Raw genomic sequence first — 25,469 nt, forward strand, 5'->3', positions numbered from 1 at the left:
GATAACTCCTAAGGGGTTGTGACTGTAGCAGTATCAGTCCTGGAGTAGGAAGGCTTCTTCCCCGAGCCTTCTCTCTCCCTCAACAAGAGGGTTCCTTGGCTGTGAATGGCACTTAGATTGTGTCATTGGAAGGCCATGGGCCTTAACAGGCCACATCCATTTTCATTTACCTTCTGAAAGAAGATTAAGGAGAAAATTCAATTTTGCCTAATGCCTCCCCCAAATGGCTAATTTATATGCTAATTAGCAAGATAAGAATCGATGAAACTGGTAATCAATATGATATCCAAGGCACCAGTAATGAAATTCATTTTGAGATGCACTGCCAGTGGAAATGAAGCAATTACGCAGAATAAATGGGGCAGCTCAGGGAATAGTGGCTCCATATTGCACTTGACTGTATTATTTCCCCCTTTTTTACTCTCCCCTCACTCTTCCCCCACCCCCTTGAAGTCAGCTTCAGTCCCATTCAGATCCTTTGGGATCACACACCAGCTTCTTCCCCTATGTTTAGAGACCCGCATTATCCCTGTGGATTTGTGGTCTGCTAGGGGAAATGGAACTAGGGAAAATTAGAGAGTCTGAGACTATTAGTTTCAGGTTTTTCAATTCTAAAGCATATTACCTAGATTTTCCAGAATTGTCCTGATTTCAAATATGTATCCCATCAGACCATACATCAAATGATGAGTCCTGTGTAAGTCCTGTGTGAAGTAGACCACAGATTTAGCCTAATTCTAAGAAGTTTTGTTTCAACCTGGACACTTACTCCAGGATTTCAGAAACTTTTTCTTTTAGCGTGTGTGTGTATGTGTTGGGGTTTAGTAATTATAATCATCTCTGGAGATTAAGGCCACAGCATTATTCATTTCATACTTTTCAACTAAGATAATTGAAATTTACTTTTTATCTCAATGTCTGCTCATTGGGGGGGGAGCTATTCCCCCCAATTTTATTATGAAATTTTTTAAACATAGCAAAAAGTTGAAAAAATTACACAGTGAATATTATATGTATCTTATCTAGATTCTACAATGAGCAGTTTATCATGCTTGCCTCATCACATACCTGTCCAACTCTCCATTCATCAATTCACCTTATTTCTTTTTAATGCATTTCAAACTAAGTTGCAGGCATCAGTGTACTTCACCCCAAACACATCAGCATGCACATCATTAACTAGAGTTCAACACTTCTGAGGTAAAACTTACGTACAGTGAAATGCACAAATCTGAAGTTCACCATTCTATAAGTTTTGACAGCTGCATACACCAATAAAATACAAACCCCTATCAACATTTAGAACAATGCCATCACCCCAGAAGTTCCCTCATGCCCCTTTCTAAGCAAGCCCCACCCCCACCCCCCACTTCTAGAGACAATCATCATTCTCACTTTTTTCTACCATAGATTCACTTTTCTATTCCTAGAACTTCTTGTAAATGGAACCATTCAGTTTGTACTGTTGTGTAAGGTTTTTTTTCATCCAGCATAGCATTGTTTTTTAAATTGATTCATGTTGTTGTATATATTGATAGTTTGTTCCTTTTTATTTCTGAGTAGTAGTTCATAGTATGGATATACCACAATTTTTAGCTACTGTGAATAAAGCTGCCAGGAATATGTTTGCACAAGACTTTTCATGGACTTAGGTTTTCATTTTGCTTGAAGAAATTCCTAGGAATGGAATTTCTGAGTTATAGGGTAGGTGTGTATGTTTAGTTTTATAAGAAACTGCCAGGTCATGTTCCAAGTTATTGTTCTCTTTCTGAGAAGCTTAGAAAACAAACAAACAAAAAACCACTGCCTCCCTGCTCACCCCCAGAAATTCCTAACTAATTAACTGGTCTGGTCTGGAGTGGGACCCAGGCATGAATATTTCTGCCATTCTCATCTGGCGGTTCTAATGTGTAGCCAGAGGTAAGAGTCACTGAGGGTTTAACATTAACTCCAGATAAAAAACCTTTGGATGCCTATAATAAGTGCAAAAGGCTGATTTCTTTTTTTTTTTCACTTTGAAAAGTAGCTTTCTGTTGTCCCCTTTTTGCTTTCTTTTTACCACTATAAAGACTTGGGCGTAGTCTAAGATGATCTGGACGCCACAGTGCAGACTTTATAGAAAAAAACACCTGGTTTTCAATCCCAGTTTTACCACTTTGTAACTGTATAACTTGAGCAAGTTTCTCTTCTGTAAAAAGGGGTTTACGAGGTGTGATAAAAAAACTACGGTGAATGTTTAAATTAAAATTATTACAGTAAAAGACACATTGCCATTAATCCCCCTCAAAATACTCCGCCTCACTTCGAACACACTTATCCCGTCGTTCTTGCCACTTTCTGAAGCCGTTCTGGAAGTCCTCTTTCGTGAGTGTCTTTAGTTGCGCTGTAGTGGCTGCCTCGATGTCCTGAATTGATTCAAAACATTTACCTTTCATGGTCATTTTGAATTTGGAGAAGAGCCGGAAGTCGTACGATGCCAGATCCGATGAAAAAAGTGGATGAGGATAAACCATAATGTTTTTATTTGACAGAAATTGCCATACCAGAAGCGATGTGTGACATGGAGTGTTGTCATGATGGAGGATGAAACCATTTGCCCATTTCATGTTAATGCGTTGTTCGTGATCCATGATTGACGGCACACTTGAAAACACACCTTCTCTCATCCGTAGCTCACGCCTGATTGACTGCGCCAAACAAGTTGAAATTTGCCAGACACGGTTACTATGGCTCGAGGCACTGCTTCCTGTATTGCAGATCCCTGCCTTTCTGTTGGATGGCACTCAGCAGCAGCATTCACTGTGTTGTTTTTTTGTGTGTGTTTTTTATCACACCTTGTATAGTGTGTATTCCTGAACAAAGGCAGATTGACAGTTCCTTTCTTTGGTTCCATAATAGGGCCCTGGGTGGTGAGGCTGTGTCAGAGGTTAGAGAGCTGTCACCACATTTCTATAATGATTGAAGTATAATTATCACTTGTCTTACAAATACATAAAAGCTACAAGTCGATAAGATAGGGGTTTTGAATGTTTTTCATGCCTATCTATTCCCTGTTCCTGTATAACCAACAATCCACCTTTGCAAGACTGCTGGCTAGAGTCAGAACTTAAGAGAACAGTGAGGAACTATCCAGCAGCTGAGGTCACAGTATTTTCTTGCCTTCATGCTGATTACTAAGCATTGAGCCAACAACAAAACAACAACAAAACAAACTGCTGATATCTGGTCCCTACCATCAGAAACCTGGCTCACTCCACCAGAGGAGACAGATCTGGACACTCTGTCATTTGAGTCCACCTTTCATGGTGCCAGTCCAGGTCTGAGGGAACTGACCCCTGGGCCTTACAGGAAGTTGGTATATGTGGCTCCTGACAGTGTTTTACATCAAATGTTCAGTACTTGTTGGGAAAACAGCATCGCTTGAAGGGTCTTATGAATGATGTGGCCTCTCTCATTGTTCAACCATTTGAATGAGGAATTGCCAGTTGGCACCAGGAAGAATGCAGTTGTAAACAATGTGTTTCCCCATGTGAGATAGGCCAGTGTGGGCATACATGAGGCTCTTAAATCAGGCTGGAAACACCAGGTTTAGCTTCTTTCCCAACAGAAGGGCTGTGGAGGATTCTCCTTCATGTCTTCCACAGACAACTTACTGAGAATGCAGCATTCTTTGCTTCCCCAGAAAGTAGGGTTTCCAGAGTATCGGAGTTTGCTCTGGGCTCCAGTTACCAGTACAGAGATCCAGGGTAAAGAATGGGTGCTAATGAACCTCTTTTCAACTTTTTGGTGTCTGTCTGTGGAACCCACAGGCTTTCTTTAGGGGGGTGCAAGGCATAGCGGGTGAGGGAAAGAGATCACATGGCCTGCTGCTATCTGAGCCACATGCCTGGCTTCAATAGTCCCCTTCTGGGTTGGCTTTATTCTGTAATGTGTCCCCTGAGAAAACAGACTAAGCAGCCTGTGTTACCCTGTAATTTCTCCAAACTATTTGCATGAAATACTGCAGGCAAAAAGCCCAGCCCCTGATTGGCTGTTGCTAGGTAACAACATAATCAAGGAAATTAGACTGTCCTTTTTTTTTTTTCCAACCCAGAGTATGTGTGTGATTGCAGCGTTGTGCAGGAAGAGAGAGGGAGTGGAACAAAGAGAGATAAATGGGATGGTCTTGAAGGCGGGGACACCACAGCCACAAACCTGCACCCCACGGTAGGACAATCTGCTTTGGGTTGGGCTCTTTCCTTAGTCAAGCCAATCTCGGTACATTTTCCTGTTTTATAAGAATGACAGAGCTGGCAGTTCCTGCAGATAGCAGGAACAGACGCTGTAGAAGCAACATTGACATTGGAAGTGATTTTTAGAAGCAGGAGGTAGTGCTTAATGTCTAAGAATGGCTCCAAGTGAGGATGAATAAATGAATGTGTCTGGAGAACATGTTCAAGCAGATAAGAATCCATTAGCCTGGCTGTGGAGTGCTTGAGAGGAACAGAACGTGAGAATGTGCATGTGAGTGAGGGGTGTGACAGATAGGACGCTAGTGTGCTTTACAGTGTGGAAGGAAGCCCCCTAAACTGAAGTTTAGAATTGTGTCTGTTAAAACTCTGCCCATGTTTAGACATGTGGACCTACTGTTCTTCAACCAAGCAATCCTCAGCCTATGTTTCTGCCTGGTTAGACTTGGCAGGTTGACGAAGAATAATCTGAAGAGAGCAAGGGTGTGTGTGTGTGTGTGTGTGTGTGTGTGTGTACGTGCATACACACTAAAGCACCTAGTTTATTTTCAAGATCATACATAGTGCACAATAGCAGGTAGAGCTCTGACAATTGTACGGCTACACCTGGACACTTCCACTGGGTAATGAGTGTTCACAGAGACCATGAGCACTTTCCTTTCCCTTCCTGCTAGCCCCAGGTGGCTTTCCCACCTCTCCCCTCCCTTATGGAATCCTCCTTTAGCGTTCCCTGGCAGTGACTCTGCCCTTACACTAGGCCCTCAGTTGCCATACTGCATACTTCATTGACTTGCTACAAAGGGCAAGCTAACTGCCCTTTGCCATTCACTGTCTGCCAGATTAATGACTCCTTCCGCGTCTGGTTGCCTGTAGCGTCCTCGCTCTCCCTTCCACACCCTCTACATCTGAATTTTTAGAAGTCATTCAATTTAAATGCTAAAATAGAAACACTGTCTTTTTTTTTTTTTCTTGATCAAAGGAGGTGGTCTCCAGCATAATGCAGAGGGGACCATTTTGTAGCAGTGGCCAAAATACACATCAAGAGCAAGGCATGTTAACAAATGAGAATGACTCCAAGTGAGGACGAATACATGAATGTGTCTGGAGGTCAGGAGCAAGACAGAGTGTGTGCCAATAACCAAGACTCGGAAGGGAATAGCCTCCCAACCAAACAGCCCCCCCACAATGACTTGCTGCCTCCAGTGGGTGAGCCTAACAAGACTCAGAGCTCCTACCCTGAGTCATCACCAACTTAGAGAAAAAAGTCATCACCAACTTACAGTGGCTCGAAGCCCCTATCTGAGTACGTGCACTGAATGGAAAGGACCTGGTGCTCTGCAAAGCATCCACGCCTTGTGTACAGATACAACAGATATTCTCCAAGACAGTGGTTCTCAGAGTGTGGCCCCTGGACCAGCAGCATCAGAAATCTGGGGGTGGGGTCCAGCAATCCGTTTTGCCAAATGGAGGCAGGTGCTTTTCATGTATGCTAACTTGTCTGACAACCACTGTGGACCTGAAATATTGTATTTTTAGTAAGTCTCCAGGTGATACTGACCACTCTCTGAAAATCTCTGCTCTAAGACTAGAAAATGGAGGACAGTGTTTAATTGTCCCCTTCTACCTAGAATACTCCTTCCCCATTTCCGAAGTCCCAATCAATCCCATCTTTAAAGACCCACCCCAAATGAAACTTGTAGCTGATTCAACCGAAGGTTATCGTTTTATACCTTATTACATTTTCAGGGATCAGTGAACCAGGGACCATGGGCCGAATCCAGCCCACATCCTGTTTATTAGAGTCCTGGAACTAAGAATGGGTTTTACATTTTTAAATGGTTGGGGTAGGGGAGGATCAAATAAGAATATGCAACAGAGACCACAAAGCCTGAACGATCTACTCTCTGTCCCTTTACAGAAAAAGTTTGTTGACTCCTGTTATATTTATTTATGGTACTTTTTTTTCTCCTCTTAAACTGTTAACTCCATAAGAACAGAGTTAATATCTGAATCATTTTTGTGTTCCATTCAGTACGAAGCACATAATAATTGTTCAATAAATATGTAAAGGGTGGGTGGATGGATGGATGGGTGCACAGATGGATGGTGGCTGGGTGAACTAGTTGGGTGGTTAACCAGTGTTCTAGGACTCGAAGAAATCAACTTTTCTACTTAGCCACTTTGTAGCTGCCCCATTCAGGGAATAAGAACAATAGTTGCCTCCACTTGGAGTAAATGATGAGAATCAGGAAATTCATACTAATGGAATTTACTCTTTTTGTCAGTAACTAGAATGTTGAAGACATTAGGAGCCGTGCTAGAGCTTAAAAAACAAGATTAGCATTTAGAATGTTTAAACATACTAGTTTAAAAATAAGCAAAAAGCTTAAAATTTCAGTTGGAGTTTTGGCATCCAGTAAAAAATGTTCATGGAACAATACACTACCCGTGTTAAGGAGACCCGGGAGGTAACCCTGCATGAGTCACACCTGCCACATGGCTGCCCAGCCTCTGCTCAAACGCTTCCACTGACTGGAAATTCGCTTCCCACAGCAGCCCACTCCACTCTTTAACAACTCCGATTGTTAGTAAATACTTTTTTCTGTTGATTTGAAATCTATCTCCTTCCAATTGCCACTCTGTCATCCTATTTCTGCCTATTCTAACTGTCAAAATCAGCGACCTAAGTTTCACAAATATAAGGAAAGAAGTAAGGTAAAGTTATACTTGACTGGAAAAGGTGGAAGATGAAAGGGGATCTGCTCCATTTAGATAGTTTTCCCCTGCAAACAGTAACAGAATGGGTTAGAAATACAAGAAGCTAAAAGCCAACAGGTATGCTAAGAGAGGAAAAGCAAATGCACAGTTATAAAATGGAATAGAACATAACATTGCAAATACCATCAGAAGCAGAAGCCTGGTGGTCCCAGCAGATCACAGGCTGACCAGAGGCCTACAGTATATTTCTGGTGGAGAGGAATGTTAATAGCAATTAGAGGCCATTATTTGGGACAAATGAAGGAAAGAAGGCCCCAGAGCTGGGCCTAGGGGAGTCTGGAATTGCTCTGTGATTCCAAAGCTCTGAAACAGCTACCATGACAAGTTACTAGGGCAGAAGCAAAGCAAGAGAAAGCCTCTTAGGAATGGCTGAGTCCTCTAAATGGTGGGTTGGGCCAAAGCAGTGAGGACCCAAAGAGGGACCTGCCCCAAAGAAGGTGGGAGGAGGAGGTGGGGAAAGGAAACTAAAATCTCAAGCTGTACGTCTGTTCACAATGTAATGTAGTCTTAATATTAATCCAAACACTTTGAGAACTGACATATAGCTCCAACAAGAATGATCACTTACTTTCTGGGTTTCTAAAGCACTTTTACTGCACACAGCTTGGAGTTGAATGGAGAATTTAACCTAGTAGCAGCAGTTGCTGAGTAGCTTCTAGTCTCTTGCTTTCCCCCTCCCTTCCCAACACACATACGTACATGAGCACAACTGCATGAACCAACCCCTCACACCTACACACACACCATGGTTAAGTCTACTCTGGTTATCACGTCTTCCAATTATACCTGCAGGTGGGTTTCTTTTTTCCTTTTTCTTTTTCCCCCTCAGGAAGAAAATGCTAAGATTTGAGAATGGGGCTTTTTGGACTGAAAAGCTTATAATCACACCTGGCCTAAGAGTATAATAAGAGTTCAATAATCGAAAAGGATTAAAAGCCCAGAATTTTGAGTCTTCCCTTCCCCATATTCAAGCCATTCCCATATTACTCCTGGGGCATAAGTTCTAGATTCAGACTGTTCTGGTTTATGCCACTTCGCTTTATGATCTCGGGCAAGTTATAGTTCCCAGCCTGTTTCATCAGTAGTTACTACTCCAGAATACTGCTGTAAGGACTAAGCAGGAAAGGGAGGCTGGTAATTATTAAATGCCTGTTCTGTGCCACACACTGTGCTAGGGATTCTGCTTGCGTTTTTTCTTATTTACTTTTTTCAATAACTCTTTAAAAATCTGTATGATTAACACTGTTTACAGATGAGGAAACTGAGGCCCGTAGAGGTTAAGTAACCTGCCTAAGACCTCCCAAACTTCTCTGAATACAAAGCTCCTCCTCTCCTAAGTTCCGCTGCCTCCCTGAGCCTGTGCCCAGCACACAGTAGGTGGTCAGGAAAGGGAAGTGTCCTTCATCTCTTCTCGCCAAGGGACTCTGGAGCAGTTGCTTTTGTTTTGTATTACTTTTCAGTTAAATAGTTTTAAATGATTTTGTAAACCCTGCTAACAGGACTGGCCTGATGTATAGATAAGATGCCTGAAAATACTAATGAACAGGAAAGGCCTACAACTATTAGGCGTGCCCCAACAATTACGCCAAGTGTGATTTCTGGGCTACAAGGCAGGCCCCAGTAGAGTTCTAGTTGACAGGTGTGCATGGACTGACGCCCTGCTTGAGATCACTCTTGTGACATAGTCTATCAGACAGAAGGCAATAGGGGCCCAGTTACCTTCGTAAGAACTGACAGGCCGAGAGAGACCTAGACTGGAGAGAGAACTGGTAATTCTGCGTCTTGTGCCTGGACTTGCAACCGTCGTTTCTGAGCCTACATCCGCCATAGCTCCTGGGCCTCGGATAAGTTATTGGACCTCTTTGAACCTCAGTTATCTTCTAGGAAAAAAATGAGGAAATAACCCCTGTATCATAAGGCTGTTGTAAGGAACAAATGAGGTCGTGTCTATGAAGCCCTTGCCCCTGAGCAAGTAACCCACTAAGTGGCAAGAATTATCATTTGCCAGCACCAGGCCCCCTAATGGATAAGAGATCACTTGCATACTGAATAGAAGTTTCGTGCAGGGAGACTTGTAGCCCAGGCAATCTGTCTCTTTATAACCTACGTAAGGCTGTAAAGCCCCATTCCCTTACCTCCTCATAGAGGATGGAAAGGGAAACTCTAAGGGAGGAAAGCTACCCTCTGAGAATAAGCTCAGGTAGGAGCAGGAAAACAGGGCACCCAGTATAGCCCCTGCTTCTCCAAGGCACTCTCGGCTAGTGGTCATTAAAGTAAACAAACTCCTTAACCCCAAGTGCTGTAGAGTTAAGGTGGGTCTGAGGTGTATCCCAGTTCAGAGGGGTAGAACAAGGTGAAGTGAAAAGAAGGCTGGTGCAGAATTTATAGATAGATACATTTCCATGCCCTTGAACAATGATTTTGAAAGCCTGGCTGTCTCCTATGATCCCTGTACTGGCTCAGCTGTGCTTGTCAGGAAGTAGCACTGGCAGAAAGACTAGCCTACCGTGGTTTAACTCAGTATCAGGCCAGTTCAAGGCTGACATGGAGTGGTAGCAAATGATAAGCTCTAAAAATGGTAGTGGTGTGTGTGGCGCATGCAGGCAAGCTTTGTGGAGAGACTTAGTATGGAGAATTTTTTTAGGGGGATATATAATTAACATACAACATTATGTTAGTTTCAGGTATATAACATAATGATTGGTTATTTTGTATTGCAAAATGATCAGCACAATAAGTCTAGTTAACATCCATCACCATACATAGTTACAGAATTTTTTTTCTTATGGTGAAGAAATTTTTAGATCTACTGTCTTGGCAACTTTCAATATACAATACAGTACTGTTAACTATAGTCACCATGTTGAACATTACATTCCCAGGACTTCTTTATCTTATAACTGGCAGTTTGTACCGTTGGAGAGATTTTTATAGAGCTCTTTTTTATAGCCGTGGCTACTGAGATTTCTATGTACAAATCCCAGGAATGCATAGCTCTACTAAAAATAAACAAGGAAGAATTGACTGAAACCATAACATGAAGAATTTACTCTGTCACCAGATCCAAGAAAAAAAGGTTTTTCTAACTTTGAGGTTATTGATGGGAATAAGGTATATTTTTCTCTGGAAACTAATTCTTCTGCTACCCTACCCCAACCTAATCTCTTTCCAGTCTTTGCCACAAACTGAGTGGCTTAAAACCACAGAAATGTATTATCTCACAGTTCTGGAGACTGGAAGTCGAAAATCAAGGTGTGAGCAGAGCCCAGGCTCCCTCAGAAATCCTTCCTTGTCTCTTCCCAGCGTCTGGTGGCCCCAGGTGTTCCTTGCTTGTGAAGACATAATTCCAGTCCCTTCCCCCATCATCTTGTGTCTGTCTGTCTTGTCACATGACATGCTTTTATAAGAACACCAGTCATATTGGATTAGGGCCCACCCTACTCCAGTATGACCTCATCTTAACTAATTACATCTGCAGTGACCCTATTGCCAAATGAGGTCACATTCTGACATCTTGGGGATTAGGACTTTGACATATCTTTTTGAGGGGACATAGTTCAGCCCATAATAGGCAGTATTCAAAGTGGAAGACAAAAGGATATGGATATAATGTGTGCTGTCTAGCTGGGAAATTAAAGCAATGGATGTCTTAAAGTTAGGCCCCGACTTAACGTATTGATTGGATCCAAGTTTGTGTATGTATTTGTCTTCTGGGAAACCAGTAGCATAGCATTCCTTCTGAAGCCCTGAAGTAGAAGTTCTTGCTAAAGACTCTTTAATAATGTCAATAATAATGATGATGACAATAATAAAAATAGCTAACATTTATTGTTTACCAAGTGCCAGGCACGGTTCTAACTGCTTTGTATGTATTAACCCATCTAGCACCACAACACTACCCAATGGGATTATCGTCCCAGGTTTACAGTTGAGGAGACTGGAGCCTAGAGATTGTGTAACTTGCTTGGAGTCACACAACTAGAAAGCTGAAGTTGGAGCCCAGTCGGTCGGGCTCGACAGCATACATTCTTAATCACTGTATAGAGACTGACTCTCTTTAAATGTTGTTGTCCTAAAGGGCCTTCTGGAAGAGCTGCCCTTTAAGAAAGAAAAAAGAAGCCAAATTTTAGACAGGTGAAAATGGACCATAGTTCTTTATAAAGAGATTATTAAGTGTAACTGTGACCGGTGACCAGTGATGAAAAATAACATATGGGATCCTCACTACTTCCTGTGGTTAAAGGAATCCTTTTCCAAACCCCAAATCAGACTCATACCCTTGCCATTTATCACATGCTTGCTATTTGCTAAGCGTCATCTGGTGCTTTACCAACATTTTATTTAACCCATAGAACCACTCCATGAGGGAAGTGTGATCTCATTTTACTGCTGAAGAAATTGAGGCCCAAAAGATGACATAATTTGCTCCAGGATACAGGGCTACTGTGTGGTTAGAATTTGAACCCAGGTCTTTCTGACATGAAAGCCTACGGTGTTAACCAGCAGGCTATAGGTACACTGTCGGCCACGTGGCTGAGAGAGAAAAATGGGTTTGCCACAGGACAGGGGTCCCGTAAACTCCAGCCTCCAGGCCAAATCCAGCCCGCCCCCTTTTTTGTAAGTAATGTTTTATTGAAACACAGCCACACTCTACTTCTGACTTGTCTATGGCTGCGTTTCCACGGCAGAATTGAGTAGGCATGGCAGAGACCGTACGCCTGCAAAGCCCTTACAGAAAAAGTGCCAGTGCTTCCACAGAAGGTACAGGCTGCGTAGTCGCCCTGTCTTAGAGCAATGAGACTAAAGCTGCCTGAGCCTCAGCCCCGAAACACGGGGCTTTAACTGTATGTTCCTTCCACAAGCGATCGAATCCTCCTTTTCCCTCTTCAGACTCTTCAGCCAACCAGCAGCAGCTTGTTAGAGAAACACTTGACAGAGTCTGCCTCCTATAAATTACAAAGAAAACAATGAGGTTGCAGGAAAAGTTTAGCCATTTAAATGTAGGAGGTTCTGTTTCACAATGAAATCATTCTAGCTCGATGGCGAGGACAGCATGATCAGTTTTAACTTCTCATCCTTCATTTCTGTCTCTGTACGCCCTTACGTATTGACTTTGGTTTCTAGAGACACTAAAGGATGCAACAGGCAGAGGATTGGAGAGAGAGGGGACTTTTTGAGGAGGTTTGAGCTGAGTCCATTTGAGCTGCCTGCAATGTATCAGGAGCCTCAGACAGCTGCCAGAGGCATAATTAGATTGGTGCATATCAAGATACAGATGTCCGCGCAGCAACTGGAGGTGTAAGGAGGTCTCCCCTCTGGCCCCAAAGTCTAGCGAGCCTGAACACTGCTCTGCTATTATTGACTTTACCGCAGACAGGGAAGCAACCAAAGAGGCGAGGCAGAGCCATAGCAAAGGAAACCCATCACCCTGCGTTTTCAGTCTCCATACACGAGCCACTATAGGAATGATGATAATACCAGTAGCCTTTGCAGGGCAGACTAGACCTCTGATTTCCTGTCAGTCTCTTATTGCTTTCGGAGAAACCCCATCCCATTCTACTCCAGGGCTTTAAGCTCCATTTAGAGAGCTCTGTTTTCGGTATCTTTCCCCTCTACTTCCCTGGAACCTCTGTCACAGCTGTAATCCGCAGCAAATGGATTTCCCTGACCCTGGGACAAAGGCCTAGTGTTCCCTAGACTTGGTGGCTCCTGGGAGGGTAGAGCCATCAGCATTTCTCCAGCTGCTGGTCTCAGGCCCTGTGGGCAGCAGAGACCTGTAATAAGATCACCATCCAAGCCTGTTACAGTCAGCGCGTCATTCAAAGTGGTCCCTTGAGGTTGGGAGGGGAAAATTGACTAAAGTAAGAATCACAGCCTTCAGAGCTTGAGCTCACACAAAACCACACAGTAAGTTGGAACCGAGAGAAAAACAGACTTCCAGTCTGGACGTTAGCCATTAATCAGATTTGGCTGTGGTTCATTGTGGGAGTCCACAGAGATGGGTGGCCTTGGGGAAGAAATAAGGAACTAGTTAGAAGGAGATGAAGAGAACTATAAGAGTGGGAATTAAAAGGAAATTGAGTAGGGGTGTGTAAAATGCTGAAAGCCTAGATACCATGAAAGTTTAAGGGTTCAGATTTTATAAGGTGGGGCCCCAGGATTAGGGCATAGTGGGAGTCCACAGATACCGCAGTAGCCCCACTGAGACCTCAGAACCTTCTCCACTCCCCACAGACCAGAGCTCTGAGGCTGAAGGAAGGTGGGAGTGGGAAGGCCCTAAAAGCTTGGGTTCAAAGAGGAGAACTATAGTAGAAAACGTTTGAAAACTATATGGGCCCATGCTTCGTAATTAATTCTGTTTCTTTCTAACTCAAGTTCCCTTCCACTGGGAAACCAGTGAGAAAGTGACGTATGGCAGGACCCTAGCTTCAGATTTCTCCACAGGGCAAACTCTAAGCCTCTGGTTGAATAAACCCACCCCCCCCCCCGTGAGACCAGTGGGTTTTCTGAGGGTGCCTTCATGTTCACACTCCTACAGGAGAGTCAGAGGGGCCCTAGCTCCTTGCATGAGCCACATTCCCAAAAACCTGGGCCTCAGTGTTTACACAGGAAAAACAAGAGAGATTATGTAATGTTTGATTTCTTAAACCAGTTGGTGGGTACACATGCACATTATCCTTTATGCATACATCGTATAGAGAGAGGTTATTTGGTAAGTATAAAATATTTAATAGATATGAATTAATAATTGGGGGATTAAATTCAGTGATTTTAGTTCCTTTCTACCTCCGAAAATCTAGTATGATCTGACAGTATGGCCTTTGCCCAGTGTCATTAAAATAATAGCTCAAGGTGAGATTATAGGTGAAGCCACAGAGAATGTAGTTTGGGAAGAACTCTGGATTTAGAATCAGACCTGGTTTTGAATCCTAGTTCTGTGATGACCTTAGATAAGTTACTATGATAAGTTCTTCATTGACAAAATTGGAACAATCATACCTACCCCATGAGGGAGGTCGTGAGTCTATATAAAGCATCTACTATAGTGCTTGACACATAGTAAGTGCTAATAAATAAACACTGTTATTAGTATAGACACCGTGGATGGAAGGTACTGAAATTAAATCACCAGCAGTATACATTTTAAAGTTGTTGGGGAGAATTCTGCAAATGAGCTAGAAATTAAATGAGACGTAGGATGGAATGTGGTGTATTTCAAGCAATTCTGTTCAACACACATTTATAGAATGAGACACCAGGTATCTATGGGGAAATGCGATGTGATCCCTGTTCTCCATGAGTTCAGAGGCCAGTAGGGAAGACAGACACATAAGGAAATCATTGTCTTGTAAAACTACACTATAAATGCTAGGAGAGAGATAAGCACAAAATGTTGTGGAGTAGCCATCCAACTGAATGACTTAAAGGAAGAAATTAGAACCTAGTTTGAAGGAAGCAAGAGATATGTTAAAGGAGGTTGCATTCAGTGAATGTTTCACAAAAGAGACTCAATTTCTTCTGAAGATCTAGGGAGCTGGTTAAATGAAAAATGGCAGGCAGGCATTTCAAAGGAAGGGAACAGCATGAGTAAAACCACAGAGGTAGGAAATAGAAGGATGTCTAAAACTTCAGGTTGTTTGTAATAATGATGAGCTTCATGAGAGTGTTGTGTGCCAATGTGGTAGAGAATGAGTCTGGGGGGACAGGCAGGGTCCGTTCATGAGGTGGGGGGGTCATATGCCACACTGAGAAGCTTAGCGGGGGAGTTGGAGGGCCCAAGGACAGAGGTAATTCAACAAATGTGCAGAATACAACAAGACTATCCACATGGAAAAGAACAAAGTTGAGGAAACAGTTTGGTGGTTCTTTAAAAAGCTGACCATAGAATTACCATACGATCCAGCAATTTCACTCCTAGGTATATACCCAAAAGAATTGAAAGTGGAGATTCAAACACATACTTGTACACCCCTGTTCGTAGCAGCATTATTCACAATAAGCAAAATGTGGGAACAACACAAATGCACGTTAATAGATGAATGGATAAACAAATGTGGTAGATACATACAACGGAACATTATTCAGCCATTAAAAGAAATGGAATTCTGTTATATGCTACAACATGGGTGAACCTTGAAAACATGTCAAATGAAATAAGCCAGACACAAAAGATTATTGATTCCATTGAATGTTATTGAATATTCCACTGAATATTATTGAATATTATGTGATTCCACTTATATGAGATAGAATAGGCAAATTCATAGAGACAGAAAGTAGATTAGAAGTTACCAGGTGCTGGATATGTGGGGAGAGGAGAATGAGGAGTTATTGCTGAAGTGGGTGGTGAAAAGTTCTGTAAATAGAGTGGTAATGATTTCAAATCATTGTGAATATATGTTTTATATATGCATTGTTTTCTTTTTACCACAATAAAAAAATTAAAAAGAAATAATGAAGTTGTACCCCTACCTCACACTATATACAATGATTAAACCAAAATGAATCGAAGACCTAAATGTAAGAATGAAAACTATAAAACTCTTTGAAGAACATATAGGTGTCAATCTTCATAACATTGGATTGGGCAGTAGTTTCTTAGACATGGCAGCAAACAAAGAAAAAATAGATAAATTGGTTTTCAAAATTAAAGAACAGGGTAATCATAAATACATGATATTTGGGAGAAATAAAGCAGATCCACCAGACGAGAGCATCATAGAATATAAGGTTAGAAAAGTAGAATGAGACTAAAGATTAATCCTCCCATGCATTCATCACCACCACCCCAAATCGGTATTATTATTATTGCCCAATTTGGTAGATTAGGAAACTAAGAGTCAGAGAGGTCAACTGCCTCTGAGAGGTCAACAGTCCATATAGTCTTATACCTGACACAGAGTTAGAGAAGTGTGACTTGTCAAGGTTTCCCAGCTAGTAAGTAACATAGCAAGGACACAAACCCGAGTCTTTCTGACTCCAAAACCTGTGATTTTAACCAAATGGCTCACACTGCTCAGCATTAGATCGGAGAGCACTCAGTATATACTTCATAAAGCAAACAGAGGCTCCAAACATACTCAAAGCTCTTCCAGTTTTGAAAACAAAACAAAATGAAATAAACACTTCAGTTTATTTTATTGCCTCCTTATTTGCCTTGTTCTCTCTCTTCTCTCTAGATTTTTAATCCCCATTTCTTTCACTAACCGGGTGTATAAATATGGATGATTAGTTTTCTGATGTTCATGGTCTCCATCCCAAAGATGAAGAGGTGGATGGGGTGAGAGATGATTCTAATACCACTGCCAGGAAGAGCATTATAGGAAATCTGCCTCCTTTGCTGGCTTTACCTCCTCCAGCAGAATGTACAGCTCATAGACTTTAGAATCAGGCAGACCAGATTTCAAATATTGCCCAGCGATCATGCCAGCCCTGTCCTCTGATGACAGGTGGGAACTCAGTTCAGAAGTGGTCCCCCCAGAAGCTGATGAAAAACTCCTGCATATGTGTGCCTTCTCTAGTATTTGTTTAACATTTCTTTTCTGCCTCCCTCCTCCCAGCATCCACCTATTCTTCTGCCATCTGTCTGCCCTGACTGTGCCATCATATAGGCCATGGAGAATGAGCTTCCAGTCCCCCATACATCCAGCAGTGCCAGTGTCACCAGCAGTACCAACGGGGTCAGTAGCAGCAGTAGTGGAAGTGGCCGCCCCGCCGGCCCCCAGATTTCTGTGTACAGTGGCATTCCCGACCGGCAGACTGTGCAGGTAAGATTCCAGCTGTTCTAGGGACTGTATTCCTGGATCATCTCTACAGGGCTAGCCGGGAGGATGTATTGACGTGGTGTGATGGAATAATCGGGGTACTGAATCTACAACGGGCATAAGAGAACGTGTTAGTGGATATTATCTATCTGTGAATAGTTGCAGGAGAAGTGATGCTAGATGGGTCCAATCAAGGAAGTTTGGGGAGAGTGCGAATACTTAGCAGATCAGAAAAATTCCTTTCTAACCTGGTGATTCAGATTCCAGAGTGCTGTTTTGGGAAGATAGGTGTGTGGAAGTATAAGGAAAAGACAAGTAAAAATAACAAACAGAAAAAAAGACTGGGAGCTACTGAGTTCCCAGTATCTAGCCCCACTATCTAAATGACCATTGTCTTGTAACAAAGTTTCTTAAAGACACCACCAAAATGGAATCCCAAAACAACGCTTTGTCTTTGCAGCTTTTTATTTTCTTCCCTAAATCAGCAGTTTGCAAAGTTTCAGCCCTGAGGCCTTCCGGGTTATTATACACCGATCCAAAATGTAGTCGTGACCATGTATTGCCATCTGCGTTGTTTTCTGCACCAAAGCGAATTCTTCAGTGACATCCTCTAGTGAGGAGGAGTTACACTATCTCTACAGGAGTCTAAGAAAAATAGAGAGGCCGAGGCAAAGGGAATAAGAAGAAAGGATTCTGGGGAGAACAGGAATAAAAAGAACTGAGTTCACATAAACCGGGCCCCTCAGAAGGGAGAGTACACTGTGGGAAGCATGTGAAAGCATTGGGATGGGGGGTGCAGGTATCTGGGGAGACCCTAGGGCCCATGCAGAATCTGTTATCAACCTCTTTTCACAGAACCCCAAATCTGAGCCCAGTGGTTGTTTTGTCCTAGAGTATCAGCCCTAGAAACCACACTAAGCCAGAGAGATGCAGACTGCAGGCTCCCTTACTGGGGGCAGGACCCCGGGCTGGGGGCAGCCCTGTGGCCAGGGATTCAGCAGAGATAAGGGCAGGAAGTAGGTCAAAGCCTGGCCAGGGCTTATGTAGGGCATCACAGTGGGAAAAGATGGCAAGAGGGCAACTAGGTGAGCGGAGGGAAGAGAAATGTCTCTGCGGCTTCTGAGAAGACAGGATCAGGATGCCTATGGAAAAGGCATCCACTTTTCCTTGTTCCTGAGGGTTGGGAGAGGCTTTTAGAGGTTGGGAGTGAAGAGTGGGAGTAGATCAAAGAGCCTTTCCTTGTTTTCTAGAGACTGTCGCTCAGCCAGTCCCATTAGGAAAGGGAATGGCAGTAAGGCCAAAGAGGTGGGAGATGGTGGCTCAAAAGAGGGAGCCATGGGGGAGGCGGGGGAGAATAAAAGAGAAATGCATCATCCCTGTGGCAATGGCCTGCTCTGCAAGGCCAAGGGGACCTTCTGCGAAGGGACTGGTGGGACTTTCTATACAGTTAGGGGCAGACCCTAGGATGCAGCCCAAGTCAGCTCTGAGGCCCCAGCCAGCAGGTGTTGCCCTTGGGTAAGTTTTAGTTTGGCTGGTGTGTAGCTAAAGCTGGAATGGACCCCACTCTAAGTTGTCTTTCTTCCCACTCCTCCTCTCTCTGCCTTGTTGAACTTTGGTTCCCTCTGTTACCATTTTCCCCATGTTGAATCACCCTAATCTCAGGCTGAAGAATGCTGGGGAAGGGGAGAGTCACTGGCATGGGACACTGGTCACTGGAGGCGTCAAGGACTTCTGTCTCCCTGAGCCTCCCCACTGCCCTGAGAGTGGGTCAGAGCAGAGGTGGGCTGCCTTGACTTTCCCCCCGGGAAGGGGCGGCTGATACAGGGAAAGAACAGAGGAGCGTGTGTGCTGAACAGATGCAAGATAGACCAGGCAGAAACGTGTACAGCTTTGCAAACAGTTGTCTTCCCACTTCCCCGAGAGTGGCGATTGGTTGCGGTGGTGACCACTGACCTGGTATCCTTCTCTGAGCAGGTGGGGAGAGATGGGCTTGACCAGGTGTTGTTGCAGGAGGGGTGGGTCTGCAGCAGGTGGGTTGTATGGCCCGTCCACAGCCCGGGCTCTTCGCCTCTCTCTGCCCTGCTCAGGTGATTCAGCAGGCCCTGCATCGACAGCCCAGCACCGCAGCTCAGTACCTACAGCAGATGTACGCGGCACAGCAGCAGCACCTCATGCTGCAGACGGCCGCCCTCCAGCAGCAGCACCTCAGCAGCGCCCAGCTCCAGAGCCTGGCAGCTGTGCAGCAGGTAAGGATTAGAGGAGTGCCACTGATGTCACCCAGAGTCCTAGCAGTTGCAGAAGTGAGAGAAGAAGCAACAGGCACTACACAAGTGCGCCCATGCATTCTCTCACTGGATCCTCACGGAACCTCGTGCAGCGGGTATGATGGTCATCGGCTACCTTGACAGATGAGGAAAGGCTCTGGGAGGTTAAGCACCTTGCCCAAGGTCACACAGCTCATGAGTGGAGCAGCTCTCAGCTCGCCAAACCTAAAGGAGGAGTGGGAAAGACCTTCCTCACCGTGTCACCACACCACAGGGATGGGACTGACGGTCAGGAGGTGTCCACAAGAGAAGGCCATTGCCTGTTCAGCTTGCCTGTCTGCTTTTAGTGACTGAGGGAAAACTCGTCATTCATTCATTCACTCATTCATTAGATAGAATATTTTATGCACCTACCATATGCCACGGTTCATGTGAGGCACTGAACATACTGTAGACCCTGTATTCTTGGAGCTTATAGTGGGGAGACAGCCAGTAAACAAAAACCCACATAGACAAAAAAACAAAATACCTAAATATTTCCATTATGATAAGCTCTGTGAAAGAGAAGAGCGGACTGCTGTGACTAAAGAACGAGGATGAACTTAGATTGGGTGGCCACGGAAGGCCTCTCTGCTGGACTGGCATTGGTGCTGATACTTGAAGGGTGAGAAGTAGCTGGCCAAGGGGAGGGGGCAGGCTGGACATCCCCGGCAGTATGTGTAAAACTCTCCACTTGGGAGCCAGTGAGCCAGGTATGATGGAGTGGGGCGGAGCGGAGGGCTGAAGAGAGCTGGAAACCTTGCAAATAACCATCGCTGACAATTTGAGTGCTTATACGTAAATGCTTTGCCTTGTGTAATCTTTTCAGTAGTCCTACAAGGTAGGACTGTTATTATCTCTACTCTGTAAAAGAGGAAACTGAGGCACTGAGGAAACTGAGGTCACACAGATAAGGCGGAATGGGGGTTTGACTCCTTACCACTGCCCTGTAGTACTTTCTTGGGGCATGATGGGGGGAAACCTGGGACTCTGGTGATTAGACTTGTTCTTTTCTAGGCCAGCCTGGTTGCCAACAGACAAGGGAGCACTTCAGGCAGCAGTGTGTCTGCACAGGCCCCAGCCCAGCCATCCTCGGTGAGTAGGATGGGGAGCAGTAGGCAGAACCCACAACTCTTGGACCAGCTCCTTCCTCCTTGCCCAAAATACTCGAAGGCTCTTAGACCCAGTTATGGTGACTCCTTAGCCGTGTAGAGTCATGGCTGGAATCTATTACTCTTGCCAGAAAAAAAGTGCATGCCTCTTCCTAACTCTTACTTTAATAAGTCCCTGTCATCTTTCCAAAGTCAAAGCTCTCTGTTCGTAGCTCAGTTCTCTCCCACATTGGATGCTCCAGAGATGGGCCTGTGCTGGGGGAAGATCCAGGGCCCAAGGACCAGAGGTGGTCCTAAAGAAGGCTGAATCCACCAAGGGACAGAAGAGGGGGAGAGAAAGAAATGGACGCAAGGCACAGAGTTAACCAGCAGAACCTCTGGTTTCCTATTAGTTGTGTCTCTCTCATCAGATAAATCTGGCAGCCTCCCCAGCAGCGGCCCAGCTCATCAACCGGGCTCAAAGTGTCAACTCAGCAACAGCCTCGGGCATCGCCCAGCAGGCTGTGCTCTTAGGCAACACATCTTCTCCGGCCTTGACTGCAAGCCAAGCACAGATGTATCTGAGGGCACAGATGGTGAGTACCCAGTCTGGGCCAAGGGCAGAGAAGGCGGGAGCTGGGAGATTAGAGAAGTGTGGGGATTAGTGAAGGGTGGGGCAGAGATAAGGGTGGAATAAAGGGGGAGGGGGACTGGAAGGCTGAGTGAGAGCTTGGTTTAGGCTGAATGACTCGAGGACAGGTGGGGTTCCAAACTGAAATAAAGTTACCCAGGATGCCTCCTTTCCTTCCGCTCCTAGAGTGAAATAAACCTGTCCTCTTATCAGAAACCACTCCCTAAAATTAGAGTAGAAAATGCAGGAGTCCATGCCCAAGTGGTCTGTACACTTAGCCACATAAGATAGACAAGTGCACAAACATCCACGTACTCTACAGAAATGGCATCTTACCTCACTGTGACCGTCCTTGCTAATGCTCAAGGGCCAAAGGTCCATTCCAGCTCAGAGGGTGAAGGTGGCAGCCAGCTTCAGGACACGTGCTGCCAACACTGCTCTCCAAGCCAAGTCCCCAGTCCAATCAGGGTCACCCTATCAACTGTTAATCAGGTGGGCTTGTGTGGGCCAAATGTACTGAGGACGGCACCAGCCCTGGACATACACACCTAGAATCTCCCCTTTATACCTGTCCCTAAGGGTGCACAGGTCCTTAGGAACCTAACAGTTTCCTAAGAGTTGGAAGAATTTCCTGGGAAAATAGCATCATGGACCCTAGGAGGCAGTAACATCTGGCTCTAGTCTAGATGCTGGGCTGGACATCTGTGAGTCCAATCTCTTATCCCCCATCCTGGAGATTTCTCCCTGGAGCTCTTTGACACATTATCCTGACAACAGTAGAGTCCTACCCTTCCCTTTGCTCCTGTGGCCAGAATTTGATACTTGGAGCCTTTCTGGTCTTGCTCCGGCACTTCTGTTCCTGAATCTGAGTTCATTATCTAAGGTGCAGCTCCATTCCCAGGGACTAGTCTCTAGACATACAGTATAGACTAGACTTCTACACCTCATTGTGACACCACCCAAACACTCCTTTGTCTTCCGTTTGCTCATTCTTTTGTCCTACTCAACTGCCCCAACTGGAGTCCCGAAGCCTGTCTGCCTCCCTCCCTGAAGCAGGACATACACGCACAGAGGGGCTAGTGTAGGTACGTCACTCAGACACCAGCATGTCCACAGTGACACCAAGCTGGACCTGCAGGGGTGGAAGAGTCATGCAGAGACCATTGTGAAACCTGCACCTGTGGAAGGAGACGCAGACATGAGTACAGCTCTAGGTACTCTGCTTCCTCTACCATTGTTGTCTCTCCACACACACACACACACACACACACACACACACACACACACACGAGTCTAAATTTGACTAAAAAATGACTAAATGATCTTTCTGGAGTTGAGTCCTGTTCTGACCCCCACCTGGACACAGGAATGGCTTAGACCTTCACAATAGTCGTAGGGCACCTGTCTCAGTCCAGGGTCCTTGCTCCCCAGGATGCTGTGGAGAGAGTGATTATAGGGTGTCTTGTGAATGTAGGTGCCCTCTAGGATGAGCTCCTCACAGAGGCTTCTGCAGTAAACCTGACTTGGGTGCAGCCCCATAGTGGCTCTCCCCCACCACCCCTTCACGGCTCAGCCGGGGTCAGGACGCCACAAGCCTCTTGAAATTTTCAGGTGATCCCCTTGGATTCCTTCCCTTTCTTGCCTCCCTATTTCCCCATATCTGCTCCCTGGCTAAACAGTTCTGTCCTGTGGCTGAGCCCACATGGGGCAGGTAAAAGGCGCCTCGTTTCCTGTGATTCCAGGCCCAGCCAGGTAACCTGGTGCAGGTAGCTAGGAGCCTAGGCGGCACTGTTCCTTTGTCCCCTCAGCTCATCTTCACGCCCACGGCCACCGTCGCTACTGTGCAGCCTGAGCTCGGCACTGGCTCCCCCGCCCGGCCCCCCACCCCCGCCCAGGTGAGGATTCCATGCTTGTGGGAGGGCAGGGGGGTGGGCAACCCCTAAAGGGGTACTGATACTGGGTATGGGCCCAAGCCCTGGTGGAGCTTTAAATCTTTGGAAAGGCTGGGATCTTCTAGGAAAGCAGGTAGGAGACAGGAGCGCCTGGTGCTCCCAGACTTGCTTTTTCATTCCCCATTGGGAAGACCTCAGCCACTCTTCACTCTGTTCCCTCAACATACGTCAGGAGTCAGAGAGTGGCATGCTGAGGTAAGCATGACTGCCAGGAATGAATGGGTAGTCACTGCTACCTTATAGCCTCCCTAGGGTAACTTCTGCTGCTGTTGCTTTTTAAGTGGAAAATCCCACTCTGGTTGCACACTCTAGCACCTCTAGGAATCAGGGAAAATGCCATGGAAGAGGGAGCAAAGACGAGTCCTGGGTCTCTACCTTTTGCTGTGAGCGCACAGATACTGCAGTGTCTGTAAAGAGTCTGAGGACAGCCTGGGAGAGGGACACCTTCTCACTCCCATCTACCCATCCCCAGCTACAGAACAGGAACCACATGGAGAACATTTGGTAGTAAGATTCCAAGATTTGTCAGATGCGAGCCTGGCACAGCCTCTGTGTGTCCAGCAGAGGGCACCAGGGACCAGGTTGAACAAGCGGCCCAAACCCTTGTAAACTTTCTTCTGAGAACAAGCTAATCCTTTGCTTGGTGGCCTTGCTGGTCAATTAACTTTCACATTTGCCCAGGCCTTTTCCAGTATGGGAAGCACCATGTCCCGTTGTATCTGGGAATTCTTATTCTTTCTAAGTGGTATGTATCCCATCCTGATAGTTTGGGGGGCGAGGGGAGGTAACAGAAGGCAGAGAGAGCCAGCCTTCCTGCCCAGACTGCCCCAGCCTGGGCAGTCTTCCCTTCTTAGATTTCAATTTCTTCTGCTGATGGAGCCAATCACTAGCACTCTTTCTTGTCCCCTTTAGAAACTCTACCTGCTGTTGGTTTCTCTTTCAGCCCCTAACTCATTCTCTCTCTCTTTCTCTTTGACTTTACAACCACTATCCCGTTCAGCCATTCCTGGATCCATCTCTAACTCCTTCCCTATCTTAGTTGTGTGTTGGCATTGCTCCTAGCCACATTCTCTGGGCTCTTATAGATCCCTCTTTTCCAGGTACAGAACTTGACCCTCCGAACACAGCAGACACCAGCTGCAGCAGCCTCGGGCTCTACCCCCACTCAGCCTGTCCAGCCCAGCTTGGCCCTGAAACCCTCGCCAGGTGGTAGCCAGCCTCTGCCTACCCCATCACAAGGCAGAAACACTGCTCAGGGTTCCCCCGCAGGTGCCAAGCCTTGCATAACTGACAGTGTGATGGAACCACTCAAGAAAGGAGATGGCAACAGCAGTGTGCCAGGGAGCTTGGAGGGCCGGGCTGGGCTCAGCCGGATGGTGCCTGCTGTGGCTACCCACCCCCTCATTGCACCAGGTAAGGGCTCCAGGAGGAAGGATCCTATCCCAGAAAACTCAGAAGGACTGTGGGGCAGGAAAACCTTTCACGCTTTTTTTCCCCATGGACATGCTAAGATGCTAGCCGCATGTGTGTGTCTCTCCCCTCTTCCAACCTTGAGGTGTTCATCAGCGCCTGATTCTGTTTCATGCTTCTAGTCTAGCTTTAAAGAAAGAAGCCACATCAGTTGGAACAAACAAGTCCTTCTTCACAGTGGGCAAAATGGTGAATCTCAGAGTACACAATCATAGCTCTTCACTTTGAATGAGTGGACATTGGCAGTGGGGCTACGTTGCAATTCTACAAGAGTCAGCGAAAGGAATAAGGGCTAGCCAGAGGCACGTAAGAACCACACAGGAAGATGAGGAAGTGGGAAGTTTATTTTCTCATCGTTCAACACACATTTGTTGACTAATACTTGCCAGTTTGGGGTACGCCAAGATAAATAAGACTGGGGCCTGCCCTCCAAGGAGGACACAGTCTGGAGAGACTGATGAGTACAAATGTGGGTAATAGTGTGCTATAATATATGTGAGCTCTGAGTGCCATAGGAACACAAGGCACTAGCTGGCCTTGGGGAGAGGAGCCAGGAAAGGCTGCTATGAGGGTAACACTTGAGAATAAATCTAGCAGACGAAAAAAAGAAATCCAGCTGCTTACTTGTGAGGCAAGTTCTCTGAAGGTGATGAATCAGTATTCCCTGGGGCCAGACTCCTTTCCCTGCCTGCTAAAACTCTCCCAGAACTGCCTCCTCTAGGCCATTTTTAATGAGAAAATCTGCCAAGAGCCCTAGAAGCCTGACTTATCTGTCTAAAGAACGAGACCAAGCTGTGATAGCTCAGACATAAATATAGTGGTGGACCACATGGCTTTGCACTAAAGAGAGAAGAATCACCCCGGTCACATCCCTAAGACAACCACTGATCCTCTATCTTCATCCGGACCATCCACTCTATTTTTGTTTCCTGAAAACCTACTAGATGCTTATTTCTAGATTAACCAAGATGGTGAAAATACGATTCCTTACCTAGAGTGCACAGTCAAAAGGAGGGAGCCAGGTATATAAGCAAATCCATTCGGTTTCATAAATTCTATTATAGGAGGAAGTATGAAGTAAGTGTGAGCACAGATGGTCATCTCAGCACCAGGCAGGATGGGTCAGAGGTGCTGCCCCTCCAAGGGATGGCACATGAGTCTTCAGGTGTGAGTAGGTTACTCAACAGACAGATGGGCGAAGGTTTTCAAGACAGACAGACAGACAGAAGAAAGCGCAAGTCAAGTGTTATG

At 45.4% G+C, this 25,469-nt stretch overlaps 1 protein-coding gene across 5 annotated transcripts in view; it reads left to right on the forward strand.

The window, feature by feature from the left end:
* The window catches only part of PHC2 (polyhomeotic homolog 2), a 95,622-nt gene that overhangs the window by 31,658 nt on the left and 38,495 nt on the right, over window positions 1–25,469 (forward strand). For 3 of the 5 annotated variants that reach the window (XM_081057166.1, XM_081057165.1, XM_081057167.1), the window contains exons 2-7: window positions 16,568–16,774; window positions 18,859–19,017; window positions 20,092–20,169; window positions 20,597–20,761; window positions 22,539–22,691; window positions 23,849–24,161. In XM_081057166.1, the coding sequence (XP_080913292.1) occupies window positions 16,622–16,774; window positions 18,859–19,017; window positions 20,092–20,169; window positions 20,597–20,761; window positions 22,539–22,691; window positions 23,849–24,161 (1,021 nt within the window). In that variant the 5' untranslated portion in view covers window positions 16,568–16,621. The remainder of the gene's footprint in view (window positions 1–16,567; window positions 16,775–18,858; window positions 19,018–20,091; window positions 20,170–20,596; window positions 20,762–22,538; window positions 22,692–23,848; window positions 24,162–25,469) is intronic. The other 2 variants (XM_081057168.1, XM_081057169.1) reach the window with 2 other exon arrangements.

Source organism: Rhinolophus hipposideros, assembly GCF_964194185.1.
Source record: "Rhinolophus hipposideros genome assembly, chromosome: 8".
Classification (NCBI taxonomy): Eukaryota; Metazoa; Chordata; class Mammalia; order Chiroptera; family Rhinolophidae; genus Rhinolophus; species Rhinolophus hipposideros.